Consider the following 13,797-nt stretch of genomic DNA (forward strand, 5'->3'; position numbering starts at 1 on the left):
TCTGTTTTCTCATAGCGATCTTGTTTGGTGTTTGTTATTGTCATAGTTCATTATCATTGTGCTCTTTTGCCAGTCTACTTTTTTTATCTGCACAGTTATGTACTGCCTAGTTATCACAATTTTGTGCTGCACTCTTAATGTACTCTGCAGTACTGCTATTTTTCAGAATGCTATACCAGCATAAAATAGATGAAAGGTGTGCAATTTCAGAAAATTTTTAAACTCACAGTATTTTGCATCTGCTATGCAAGTTTAATTATTGGTTTAATTCTATGCGGAAAGGAGCATTCAGGATTTGCCAGCAAAACAAGTATTTGAGGGGAAATTAAAATCATAAAATATACGTCTCCAACTGACTGTTTTCATTTTGGCTTGCAGAGACTGATACTCATGACTCCTTTCCTCCTTCTGCTCTTTTGCAGGAAGGAAGCGAGATCACTTCACCTTTCGGAGGGTGAATTGCTTAAGAGGTGAAACGGCATAGGTACACCGAGGAGACGGATTGGGAACTACCCCCCCCTCTCCCTCCCACTCCTCCGACAGTTAAACGTTTCGAAATGAACTCCCACGACAAGCGCTACGGGGGCTACAGGGGCGGCGTGCAGGGGCACGGCCGGCACGGCGACGGTTTCTGCGCCGGCGCCGGCTTCATGGACGAGACGGACCGCGAGGTGAGCAGCCTGACGGACCGGGCCTTCCGCAGCCTCTGCATCGGGGAGGAGGCCGTCTACAACGACTCGTCCCCCGTCGAGCGGCACAAGGCCTTCGCCGACGACGACGCCGGCGACGACCTCAAAGCCAGCGGCCGGGGGATGGTCCCGCGCGGCGTCGCCGTCACCGAGGTGTACGGGGGAACGGCGATGCTTCAGCTTTCCGCGGCGGACGAGGCCGCGGCCCACCACAGCAACGGCGTCGTCGACGCCGTCTGGCAGCAGAAGCAGAGCTCGTCCAAGGTGTCGTCCCTCGTCGGGACCTACGACGGGAATTTGACTTCGGACGCTGCTCTGATGTCACAGGACTCCGTGTACACGCAAGGCCAGGACTCGTGGGACAGCTTGGCCCTGATGAGCATCCAGAAGGAGTTGTCCGAGTTCTCCTCCGTGTATCACCAGAGCATCAAGGGCAGTTCCTACTCCCAGACCGGAGACCACTCGCATTCTTCTGGAGTGGGGGCCGCTCCCCAGTTGCCGCCGGACGCGGAGTCGTCCGCCGCCTCCCCGGCCTTCTCGAAAAGCGGCGGCAAATGCGGCGGTGGCGGCGGCTTGAAGGTGCCGGGCTCCAGGAATTTCTTCCTCCACAGCGAGTTCAGCCCATTCCAGACGTGGAAGGAGTACAACCGCCTACTGTACGACCGCGAGGCTCTGCCCCAGGTTCTGGCCGCCGATCAGTCCCCCAGGTGGTACGACTCTCCGTTCTACAAAGAGCTGACGGGGGCCCACAGAGCGCAGATGGCCCAGCTGGAAGAGCAGAGGTCCCATCGCAAGCCGCACGACAGCCCCCTGCCGGTGGAGCCGCCCGCACCCACGGTCCGTCAGAAAGTGTCCGCCATCGAGAAGCGGTCCGAGTCAGAGCTAATGGTCAACTGTCCTCCGTGGAAGAGGAGCCAAGAGCCGGTGAAGAACAAGTTTCCTCAGAACCGACCCTGCACGGCATCGCCGTCGAGCGACAAGTCCAGGCGAAAGGAAGAGGGTTCGGTTTCCACCGGCAGGCTGTCAGCCACCAACTACAAGGTGCAGACGGTGGCAGATGACCAGACCTCAAACAGCGGGACCCCGTTCAGCATATGCCAGCTGCTGACGCCCACGATCCTCCCCAGACAGGGAACGGAAACGTCCGAAATCCTGCAGTACGCACTTTCTCCCAACATCCTCAGCCCTGCGCTGTCCGAGACCGATCCCCGGCAAACCCCGGAGATCAAACCACGCAACAAGTACAAGGCCATGGCCTCCAGTCTGCTGTTCAACCTCAAAGACAACAGGAAGCGAGTGAAGAGCACGTACACGCCGACCATGTTCAAGAGTGCGGAGATCGCGGATCACGGCAGACAGCCCTCCCAGCTGGACTCTCTCGTTGGTCGGGATGGAGCCGCTACCTCAGACACACCTCTCTCCTGGACAGGTGCACCTACGAGGTCAAACGGAACGGAACTCCAGTCCGTCAGCAGCCCCGTTTCCCAAAACGCAAAAACGCACACTTTTAACTACTCGAGACGTGCGGACGGCTGCCAGTCAGACGACTATTTGACGTTAATCTCTCCTCGGACTGTAAAGGAAGCTTCTAGTTACAGAAGCTTCAGTCACACGCCACAGGAGACCATGTCCTTTAGGGACAAGCTCACTGATGCCCAAAGCGGCCAGCAAGTGGACCCTCTTTTCACAGCCTCAAAACCAAACGAGACTCCCGCAGGAAAGAGACCGGATCCCTCTTTGTGGAAAGCCACTGAGACCGGGAGCTCACAAGGACAGAACGTAAAACCCAAGGCACCGGAAGTGCAAGGGCTACCTCATTCATTTAACAGAAAGGAAAATGACGTGGACATTAAAGACTTTAGCAAGAGGGATGTGCCCACGTCGAGAGCAAACGAACTTGTTGAAAATGCAAGGGCTAGAGAACAGTATGATTATAAGCTGGAAGCAGAAGGTAACTTAATTAGAAACACCAATAAGGAAAAAGGCATCTTCAGGACAGAAAGAGTTCCCATGATGGGAGATATAGCTGCATTACTTGAAAAAGACAGACAGCTACTTGATGCCCAAAGAGTAAACGCCGACAAACAGGGCGAAATCGTCTCAGGGGAGAAATATGGTATTAAAAATGAGTTCTTTGCTAATCAAGAAAAAGGGAATGCGACACAAGAACTGTCGGCAATGAAGGAAAAACAATGCACTCAAAATGAACTTTTCAGAAAAAATGAGGCATCAGAAATTCATCCAAGTGTCCAGGGTGAAGTAAAAAGACAAAATGTGTATGCCCCAAATGAAGGACTTAACGCAAGACAGGAGTATAGACATATTAATCAAGGACTCTATGACACTCAGGAAAATTACAGTGATAATCTAGCTGCTAATAAGGGTCTGTATCCCACGAGAGAGATTAAATACACTTCAACTGACGCATTTGGCAGAAAGGAACAGGCAAATCAGGCAGTGCCAGCAACAAGAGAGAATAGACCTGTGAAAAATGAGTTTGTAGTTAAAGAACAAGAGGGCATTTACCTTCAAGGGCAGGTAAGACAGCGGGTACCTTCAAGGACAGATGACAGAAACGGTTCAAATTTCACCTCTGTCGTCAGCCAATACGAGAAAACTGCACAGGAACTAAGCCAACGTGTAGCAAAAGATAGCAGACATTCGAACAACGAGGCGTTTGCTTACACAGACAATAATCCTACTAAACAAGCAACTGAGAGAAATGCTATATTTGCCAGTGAAACAGCCAACCAGGTGAAGCACGGCCCGCCTTCAGCCAGCGGCGTTCGATATGCACCAATTGAGGAATTCGCCAGAAACAACCGTGAACTGGAAAAACAGAAACTAACCGCAATGGGAGACGCCAAACACGAGCCAGTTAAAGTGCAGGCGCTTATTAAACAGTACGAAGGTTCGATAGGGGAGAACAGAAACGGTGCCAAAATGGGCCTGCTTACGACCGGAGAATGCAAAGAAACGAGAATCGGGGGAGTGCAAGAGAAGTATATGAGCAACACGTTCTCTGCCACAGTACCTGAACAAGCAAGAGTACTGCATGCGCCGCTGTATAGCACTGCCCCAAGTGACACCGCGAAGGATCACAGAGGATTCAATACTGACCCGTCTGGTGCTTCCGAGTATGAAAGGTCTGCTAAGGACGCGCTGGTATCAGGACAGAGTAAACCCGTTCGGAACGAGACGGTGTTGCCGAAGGAGCAGGAGGCCGCTCCTCCGCTGAGAGAAAAGGGCCAAACGAGACAGGAAATACTGACGTCAAAACTGAAAGCCCACGCGGAGAAGGAGATTTTCGCAATCAAAGAAAAGGGACACGCCAAATGGGATGCGCACGCCACAAAACCGAAAGAACTGTACACGCACGGGAACAGGGACGGAGAGCTTGTGCCTACAGAGCATGGTAAAAAGAACGTGGTTCCGGTCAATGGAAACCGTCTGGCTCACCAGGACCCTGCAGCTGTGAAAGAGCCCCACGGTAGAAATGGAGCATCGATCAACCAAGAAGCCTCCCCATCAGTAGACCATGTCAGAGGTGTAATCCCTGGGGACGGGGAAAGCCGGCTAGCCAAACCAGCTTCGACGACGAGGGAGAAGGAACACTCCAGAAATTACATTATTGCCAAAACGGAGAAAATCAGTATCCGACAGGAGGAACTCCAGTCGATAGCGCGGGCCAAGATCGAAGCCATCGCCGTCAACAGAACTCAGCAGCCCAAACGTGCAAACGAGGAGAGCGGCTACGTGCCTCCAAACTCCCCGCCCGGCCTCAGAAGGAATGTTGAGGTTTTTACAACTGAGGCTGATGCAGACGTGAGCCACGCTGAAGCGGATTATAATAAAAAGGATGTGCGTACAGTCAGAGAAAGAGAGCGGGTTGGAGCGGAGGTCCTTCCGGAAAAACAAGAAAAAGCTCAGAACCTGGGCATTGCAGACTATGGAACTCACACAGCCACAAATGCACTTCTGAACAAAGAGGTGAGCAGTGTGAGCCGGGTAGCATTCGTGTCAGCGGAACGTACTACAAACAAGATGGAAAATCGCCAGGTTGCGGGGGAAATGTTTTTGAGGAGGGAGAGAGAAGGTGATCCCGGTGATGTACCTGTAAACAAAGAAGATGCTAGTGTTAAACGTCCAATAGCGGAACACACAGAAAATAAAACCATTGCAGATCGTGAAAAACATAAAGATGCTCCCCCTGTAATAATTGAAAAGGAACGCGCTCGTAATTACGTATTTGTCAGCAATGAAAAGGTCACAGTTAAGCAGGAAGTACCACCATCAGTCGAACATATTGGAAGTAAAAATACTATTGCAAACAATGAACCCCATCTGGTCAGAGAGGAAATATACGCTGTGGAGAAAGACCAAGCTAAAAATGAACCAGCTGCAATTTATGAAAACCACCAGGTTAAACTAGACTCTCCTGCTAGCAGAAAGACCGAACGTGCTGAAAACGATACACTTGGAATCCAAATCAGATCGACACAGGAAGAACTTTCACCAGTGACGGATGTTAAAATTGAAGCCATTATGGAAAACCAAAGACAAGAGTCTACACATGAACTTGCAAGCGAGAACAGGGATGGTGTTATACATGAACTGCCTCGATCATCGGGAAAAGAAAATGAAAAAACCACCGTCAGTGAAAATACCCTGACTAAACCAGTGGCTGTTGCAACAGGAGAGACAGAAGATAAAAACAATGTATTTGCCAAGGAAGCAAAAATCAATCTTGAGCAGGAGATACCTCTGTCAGAACAACAAAGAAATACAACACTTGCAGTTAAGAAAAATGATGCTCATAAACAAGTGGAGAAGGAACATGCTAAAAATGGAGCACAAAATAAGGAAAGAGACTTATTCAGTCAGGAAGGACCATCAGTAGAACATATTAGAATTAAGATTATATCGCATGATGAAATCCCCTGGGTGAGTGAGAGCGTATTTGCATTAGGAAATCCTAAACGTGGAACTTTACAGGAATATCCGCGGCTTAAACTTGACTCTGTTGCAAGTAGAACGAGTGAACATGATCACAAACACGCAGAGGAATTTCAGGTCAAACGGAAAGAATTTCCCCCAATAGTACATGTTGAACCTGAAGTTGTTGCTATCAGCGAAATCCTCCCTGCTCAACGGGAACCTGAAAACAGGGACGGAGATTATACTAAACTTGAAATTTCTCCGTCAGTAGAAAGAGAAGATGTGAAAAAAGACACGAACGCAGGCGATGATAATTACTTGGCAAACCCAGAAACTGTTGCGACGAGAGAGGACGAACGTGCCAAGAACGATGAACTCGCACAGAAAGAGAAAATCAGTGTTGTAGAGGATGAACCCCCGTCTGTGGAGCACATTATGATCAAAATTATTTCACATGACGCAAGCCAGCCTGACAGAGAGAAGATCGTTTCAATCGGAAAAGGAAAGGAGAAGATTTCATCGCACGAAGAGCGTCAGATTAAACAAGACTCCCTTTCCAGTGGAAAGAACGAGACCCCCGATAACAATGCCGTCGGATTCCCAGAGAGAATCCATTCCAGACACGAATCGCCACCAGTAGCGTGCACCGAGGCAGAAACCACTGCAGTGAACCAGTGGCACGAGGCAACACCCGAACCTGCGAATAAGGATCGGGACACTACTGTGTATGAACTCCCTCGCTCAATGGACAAAGTAGATGTTACAAACGAAGCGACTGCAGTTGATGAAACTTGCCAGGCTGAACCAGACGCTGTCTCACCAAGAGAGACAGAAGGTGATAGAAGCGAAGAGGAGAGAATCGACGAAAGACCGGAAGTGCTCCCGTCGGTGGAACCCGCTACACGTAAAGCTACTGCACAGGAGGACTTGCATAGCGACGAAGAGGGTATGGCTGTAACCGGACAGCAGGAGCCTGCTGAGAGCTGTGCGACTGTAAGCGAAGAAGAGGTCAGCTTCAATCAAGACGAACCGTCAGTAAAACACAACATAATTCAAATTATTCCGGTTGATGAAACCAACCTGGTCGGAGACAACATGGTGGCAATGGAAAAGGAGCATCCTAGACATGAAACGGTTGAAAGTCTCCCGGTTAAACGAGACTCGCTTGCTAGTCGAAAGAATGAAGGTGCTGAAAGGAATGCGCTGGGAAACACAGAGAGAGCTGGTCACAGCCTGGAAGAGAGCCTATCACAAACGACGGATGAAAGCGTTGCCGTCAACAGAAATCATCAGCTTGAAAATGTCCTTGAAAGAACTGACACAAACGGTGAGATGAGCCAAACACCCATATCGAGGGAAAGAGAAACTATTAGTAATGAAACGGCTGAAATCAGTGAAAAGCAACAGCCTAAACTGGAGGATCTTGCAGCAAGGGAGTCAGAAAATGCAAAAACCGATCCACTTACAAAGAAAGAGACCGCCAACCTTGGATGGGAAATACCGCTTTCTTTAGAATGTGTTGAAAAGGGAAATATTCAGATTAATGAAAATCAGCCTGTAAAATTGGAAGTGCATGAACATAAAATTGATGTCAGCAAAGAAACTGATGAACGTCAGACAGTTGTAGATACAGAGAAAGGGAGTGACGGACAGGAAGAATTTTCATTGGTCGCACAGATAAAAGCCGAAGTCAAAGCAGATCACAAACCTAAACATGAAATCGCAAGTAAGGTCACTCATGGTGTAAGACAGGATGTGCCTCAACCAAGAGAGGATGAACCTCTTCAGGAAGGAGGAATTGCAGTCATTGAAAAGCACAAACAGGAGGAACTTCCAAAAATAAATATTGAGTTGTTTGAGAACGTACTTGCACACAACAAAACAAAGAGCATTGTACAAGAAGGGGAGGAGCAAGGGCATTCTCAAAAGGAAGCAAGTTTAAAGAGAAATGATCACGTTACACAGAGCCTGCCTGCTGGAAGAAGAGAGCGTTCTGGAATCTTTGTAGATGCAAATAAGAAGGAAACAAATGCCAGAAACGAGGAACCTCCATCCACACCACTCACTAAGTCTATAGAGATTGGAGAACGTCACCAGGCTAAACATGATCTTGCGAAGAGAGACGGGGAGAAATTCACACAGGAACGGGCTCCATCAGCAGAAATTGACTACCTGGGGAACAAAACCACCACAGTCAATGAAAATCGCATAGCCAGACAGGAAGTAATTATGACACAAGAGGGAGATGCCAAAAATGAGGCGGTTATGAACGAAGGACAAGACGAGGTGAGACTGCAGGCGCTTCCGTTAAAGAAGAACGAACAAGCTCGACACGTAAGGAGCGTAACCGACAAAATCCACCAGGCCGTGCTGGCGGGCAGGAATGGCAGCGGGGACTCGGAATCTTCGTCTCTGAAAACGAAGCGCGTTACGGAAGAGTCCATCGGAGGCGATAAACAGGAAGTCCCCTCAACAAGGGGGCAAGAGGCCGCTCGGAATGAACCCGTTGCTCCTGAAGAGACCCTCCAATTTAAACTGGAGGCTTTCGCGAGACGGCGAAAGGAAAAGGTTGAAAGACACGCCCGCGAGAACGCCAGACGGGGGGAACGCGCGTCAACGCCGCACGATAAAACCCAGACTCTCATCGCGAACAGAAATCGGCTGGCCAAGCATGGGCTTGTAATTGACGATACAGGGCACATTACATATGGGGAATCTACTACAAGGGAAAAAGAAAACGTCAGGAATGAACCCACTGCATGCCCTAGAAAAATGGAAGGATATGTTGTCAGCGATAAAGAATACGGTAAAAAGGACAATAAGGCAGCCAATGAGGCCGCCAGTGTTCGACACAGAGAGCGATCAAGGGAGAGAGAACATCGTCAAAATGAAATGCTTGATATAGGCGATCGCCAGGCTCAACGCATCCTGGAGAACCAACAAAAAGGGAGGATTCACCAGGCTCTACGTCCCTCAGAAAATATCAGAAATGAATCCCCTTCAGCCAGTGGAAATGACCGGGCTACAAAGGAAGCATTCGCAGCGAGCAAAAGACAGGATGATAGAAATTTTGGAGTTGCAAATAAAGTTGGAGACGGGGCCGAAATATCCCAAGATGGAATGGGTACAGGTCGTGTAAAGGGTAAACTGGGTTTACTGGAAACACAAGTTGAAAAGGATTCGGATGAACATGGCCACATAGACCGAGAAAGAATTAAAGACAGGCATGAGATTGTTAGTCCAAGGGAGAAGGAAAATGATAAAATGCAAGTAATGGAAAAAGGAAAGGAAAGTGTAAGAATGGAGACCGGAGCAAAAAAGGGAGAATATACGAAAGGGGATGTTTTTCCAACCAAGAGGAGCGTCATCAGAAAAGGCGAACTATCACCCGCTGAAAAGGGGCCTACAATCCTGGATTATCTCTTAGAAAAGGACAGAGATCGTAGTAAATACAACAGTTATGCAGTCAACGAAATGGACTCTCCTAAACAGGAAGTACATGAGACAAAAGATCCCCCTGAAAAGGAAGTACTTGAACGAGAGAAGAAGGAACTCATTAAGAACGAAGGTTTTGCACGTAGAGGAAATAATACAGTAGGTAGCATAGCAGCGACGGACAGAGAGGGTGCTGAAAATAAGGAGTGTGGAGGCAAAGTAATGGACAGTCTTCTGCCTGAAGGCCTTGTGAGAAAATATGAAGGTGCCACCGAAAATACTTTAGCATTCAGAGATGAACCCCAAATGAAGCCCGTCACTAATGAAGCAGCAAAACCCAAAAAGGAGGAATTTCTGAGCCTTTCTGAATATTTGAAAGAACGTGCTACACATAATGTGCTTGTATCCAAAGGCCATCCTAAACAGGAAGCCATTGCAACAAGTAGTTCTAAACAGGAAATGGATCTAACAAGAGAAAGGGAACCCGTAAGAAAGGACACTTTTGCAGTCAAAGGAAAAGGAGACACTGCAGGTGACGGCCTCTCACGCATGGATTATATCAAAACCACAGAAAGTGCAAATGCAGGAAGGAGCGCCAGCAGGCAAGAGGAACAATACCAACATCGTAAAGAAAATATTTTTATAATCCAAGACAAAGATCTTTCGAAATCAGCAGCAGATGCAAAGAAAGAAAAAGAGCTTAGTAAACAGGAAATTATTTTATCAAAAGGAGATGCTAACCAGGTACTACTTGCAAAAAATGTTCCTGCTAAATCTGAGGTATTTTCAGCCCATGAAAAAGTTCATACACAACCAGAAGTTCATGCAAGTACAGACAAGGCCAAATATCACGCTGGAAAGGAGGCACTGTCTCCAGAAAGACAAGGGCACAGCGGTAAACATCCAACGCCTGATGAAAGAGACAACTCGCACAGAAGAAATGTTGTTTCTCGAGGTAAGGGCGAAATGGAAGATCTTCCAAATGCTCAAAACGAAATGAGGGAAACGCTGGCCCTCCGGGAACAGCAGAGGGAGATCGTTGCAATGAGAGAACAGAGAGCTAAAGAGAGGGCCATCGCACGTCTAAAGCAACAGCACTATGAACAGGAAGCACTTGCAAAGCAGGAGTATGCCACGTACAAAACGCTCCCGATAAAAGAAAAGCCTGAGGTGAGACCCGTAGTACCAGCCCAGTTTGAAAAGGAAAATGCCAAAAGAGAAGTACTCACAAATAATCAAAAGGACAGAACAGAAACGGCTTCTAGAGATCGGTCAAATCAGAATATTGAGGGTCAAAATATCCGTGAGCCCCACAATCAATATACAGCCCCCTCCCGACCTTTGCAGGCCAATAGTCGGACAGGTACCCCGATTTCGTCCCAGCAACCAGGTCACGTTACTCTTCCCTTGAGGGAGTCGTACTTAACCGTGGGAGATGCTTCACAAAGCCCGGAAGAAGAATATAAGGCACGTCCCTCCTCAAGGAGTGAGCAAATAACTCAGACGGCGAGAGGCTCAGAGGAAAAGAACGTGGCGGAGGACATTAGGAAGGACGCAGGGAAACCGGGGGAGGCGTTGCAGTACTACGCCATCATCAACTATGAGCCGAAGGCGGAAGGTGGTGAGAGAGCGGCGGCTTCTTCTCAAAGTCGTGAGAGGACGCCAAGGACAGAGGCGAGTGGTGTAGCTCATGGCGAGGTGAGGGAAGCTGCTTTGGCCCAGAGCCGAGTGGACCACGCGAAGGCTCCGATACCAACACCGCGCTCCGACACTTCTTCGCCCTCTCTGGGGAAGGCCATCTTATTTAAGGTCAAGGACAACAGCCTCAGGGCGTCCCCGGTGACGAAGACTACGAGACCGTCTTTTCAGAAGACGTTGGAGGATCAGAGGCTGGGCTCCTCCCAAGAGAACTTGAGTGTCGTGGAAAAGGCCGATGAGGAACGCAATCGCCCCAGAGAGAACGTGGATGTTCCCGTTCTCCATAACGCCGCAGCTACGTCAGCGAGAGTTTCCCGCTCAAGGGAACTACCTGGCCAGTATTCTCTCCCAGCTACAGACTCTACTACCGCAAGAGAACTACAAGCACACAACATTCAGTCTGCTCCAGAGTACACACCCTCAAGGGCACTACAAGCACACAACATCCAGTCTGCTCCAGAGTACACACCCTCAAGGGCACTACAAGCACACAACATTCAGTCTGCCCCAGACTCTACAACCACAAGGGCACTCCAAGCACACAACATTCAGTCTGCCCCAGACTCTACAACCACAAGGGCACTACAAACACACAACATCCAGTCTGCTCCAGAGTACACACCCTCAAGGGCACTACAAGCACACAACATTCAGTCTGCCCCAGACTCTACAACCACAAGGGCACTACAAGCACACAACATCCAGTCTGCTCCAGAGTACACACCCTCAAGGGCACTACAAGCACACAACATTCAGTCTGCCCCAGACTCTACAACCACAAGGGCACTACAAACACACAACATCCAGTCTGCTCCAGAGTACACACCCTCAAGGGCACTACAAGCACACAACATTCAGTCTGCCCCAGACTCTACAACCACAAGGGCACTACAAACACACAACATTCAGTCTGTTCCAGACTCTTCAACTGCAAGGGCACTGCAAGCACACAACATTCAGTCTGCTCCAGAGTACACAGCCACAAGAACACTACAAGCACACAACCTTCAGTCTGCTCCAGAGTTCACACCCACAAGGGCACTGCAAGCACACAACATTCAGTCTGTTCCAGACTCTTCAACCGCAAGGGCACTACAAGCACACAACCTTCAGTCTGCTCCTGAGTTCACAGCCACAAGAGCCCTACAAGCACACAACATCCAGTCTGCTCCACAGCTCACCCCCACAAGGGCACTACAAGCACACAACATCCAGTCAGTGCCAGACTTCACACCCACAAGGGCACTGCAAGCACACAACATTCAGTCTGTTCCAGACTCTTCAACCGCAAGGGCACTACAAGCACACAACCTTCAGTCTGCTCCTGAGTTCACAGCCACAAGAGCCCTACAAGCACACAACATCCAGTCTGCTCCACAGCTCACCCCCACAAGGGCACTACAAGCACACAACATCCAGTCAGTGCCAGACTTCACACCAACCAGAGCACTACAAGCACACAACATCCAGTCTGCTCCAGAGTTCACGACCACAAGAGCACAACAAGCACACAACATCCAGTCTGCTCCGGAGTTCACGACCACAAGAGCACTACAAGCGCACAACATCCAGTCTGCTCCGGAGTACACAACTACTCGGGAGCCGCCGGCTCACAATGTAGTCCCGAGCGCAGAGTTCATGAGCGCCAGGGAGCCGCGGACCTACTACAGGAGAAGCCGGCCGGACGGGCGCAGCTCGGCGATCAGCACGATGTCGGAGGACCTGGAGAGCTGCGGCACCAGCGCGATGGACGATCGGGCGTCCTTGTACTCGGGCGACAGGCCGGAGTCGGCCTGCAGCGACGTGAGGCCCTTCGGGAAGCCGCCCAGCGTCCCGCCGAAGAGCGAGAGGGCCCTCCTTCGCGCCAAGAAGCTGACCACCCGGAGGATCAAGAAAGCCGAGGTGAAGGCCCAAGGCGGCAGCCCGACCCCGCCGGAGCACAAGCCTCTGCGCGCGGTGGCCAGTATGCCGTCCTCGCCCACGGAGCCTCTGCTGTCCCGCCGGGCGTCCCTCCCCCATCCGGCCCTGCCCCAGTACCGCGTCGAGCCCGGGTACGGCCCGCACGCTCCCAGCCTCATGGCGCAGCCCTTCCCCCTCACCCAGAGGAAGCTCCTGCAGGACCCGAACTCGGGACAGTACTTTGTGGTCGACATGCCCGTGCCGGTGAAAACCAAGATGTTCTTCGACCCCGAGACGGGCAAGTACGTGCAGCTGTCCGTGCGCCAGTCGCCGGAGCGGAGCCGGTCGAACACGTCGTCCGTGGAGCTCCTGAGCCCGCCGCCGTACGTGCTGTACCCGGGGTTCCTGCCCGTGCCCGTGTCCACGCTGCCGCCACACCGCTCCACCTCGCAGATGTCCGCCCCCGCCACCCTCACGGGGGAGCACGAGAAGCGCAGCGCCCCCCGCAGGCTGGAGGCCCTCCAGCGGAAATGCAGCCGGGAGGCGGAGTCGTACATAGAGCCGGCGTACAGGTCACATGATCAGCCCCGGGGGAAACCGTCCAATGACGATGAGAGAGGCTACACAAGCCAACGAAACTTAAACATTATACCAATGGGCGAATTGGAGGATTTTGCAATGGAAAGCAACTGATTTCATTTGGTGGCGGCTGGTGTCTCTTTTGTGTTTTTGTATTTTTATGAAGAAGATCATTGGACTGAAAGTGATGCACAATATATATGTATATACATAAAATAAGTGGCAATATGGCTGTATATCAGACTTGTTTATAACAAAAATAGACTTTTGTTACCAACATTTGTTTGTTTTTGTTTTTCATAATGTGCTTAGAATTGGGAGGTTATATTTTAGTATATATGTAAAGTTTGGTAAATTGCAAAGTTTAAAATTTTGATGTACCTTTTTTAAACTATATTTTAGGTTTTTGCAATGAACAATTAGACAAAGCAGGACTGTTGAACGTGTTGGCTAAAAATATGTATACCATTCCATTAACCATGTCCTTAGTCGATAAGCAAAACTATGGGGGATTTTGTCACATTTACTGCAATCATATCGTCCACCCAAAATATGTCTG

At 49.8% G+C, this 13,797-nt stretch overlaps 1 protein-coding gene across 1 annotated transcript; it reads left to right on the forward strand.

Moving 5' to 3' along the window:
- The first annotated feature begins 557 nt into the window (after positions 1-557).
- LOC133118014 (cardiac-enriched FHL2-interacting protein) lies at positions 558-13,352 on the forward strand. Its single transcript, XM_061227607.1, has 4 exons — positions 558-2,073; positions 3,862-4,514; positions 10,566-11,059; positions 12,155-13,352. The coding sequence occupies exons 1-4, from the start codon at positions 558-560 to the stop codon at positions 13,350-13,352; spliced, it is 3,861 nt and encodes a 1,286-aa protein (XP_061083591.1).
- The last annotated feature ends 445 nt before the right edge of the window (positions 13,353-13,797 follow it).

Source organism: Conger conger, chromosome 18, assembly GCF_963514075.1.
Source record: "Conger conger chromosome 18, fConCon1.1, whole genome shotgun sequence".
Lineage (NCBI taxonomy): Eukaryota > Metazoa > Chordata > Actinopteri > Anguilliformes > Congridae > Conger > Conger conger.

What these genes read in the sequence shown, in the direction of transcription:
- LOC133118014 (XM_061227607.1), top strand. Translation starts at nt 558, where the DNA reads ATGAACTCCCACGACAAGCGCTACGGGGGCTACAGGGGCGGCGTGCAG. An exon ending in CCAGCTGGACTCTCTCGTTG is followed by an intron (nt 2,074 to 3,861) that starts GTCGGGATGGAG and finishes CGCTGGTATCAG; the next exon opens with GACAGAGTAAACCCGTTCGG. An exon ending in CTCCATAACGCCGCAGCTAC is followed by an intron (nt 11,060 to 12,154) that starts GTCAGCGAGAGT and finishes CACCCCCACAAG; the next exon opens with GGCACTACAAGCACACAACA.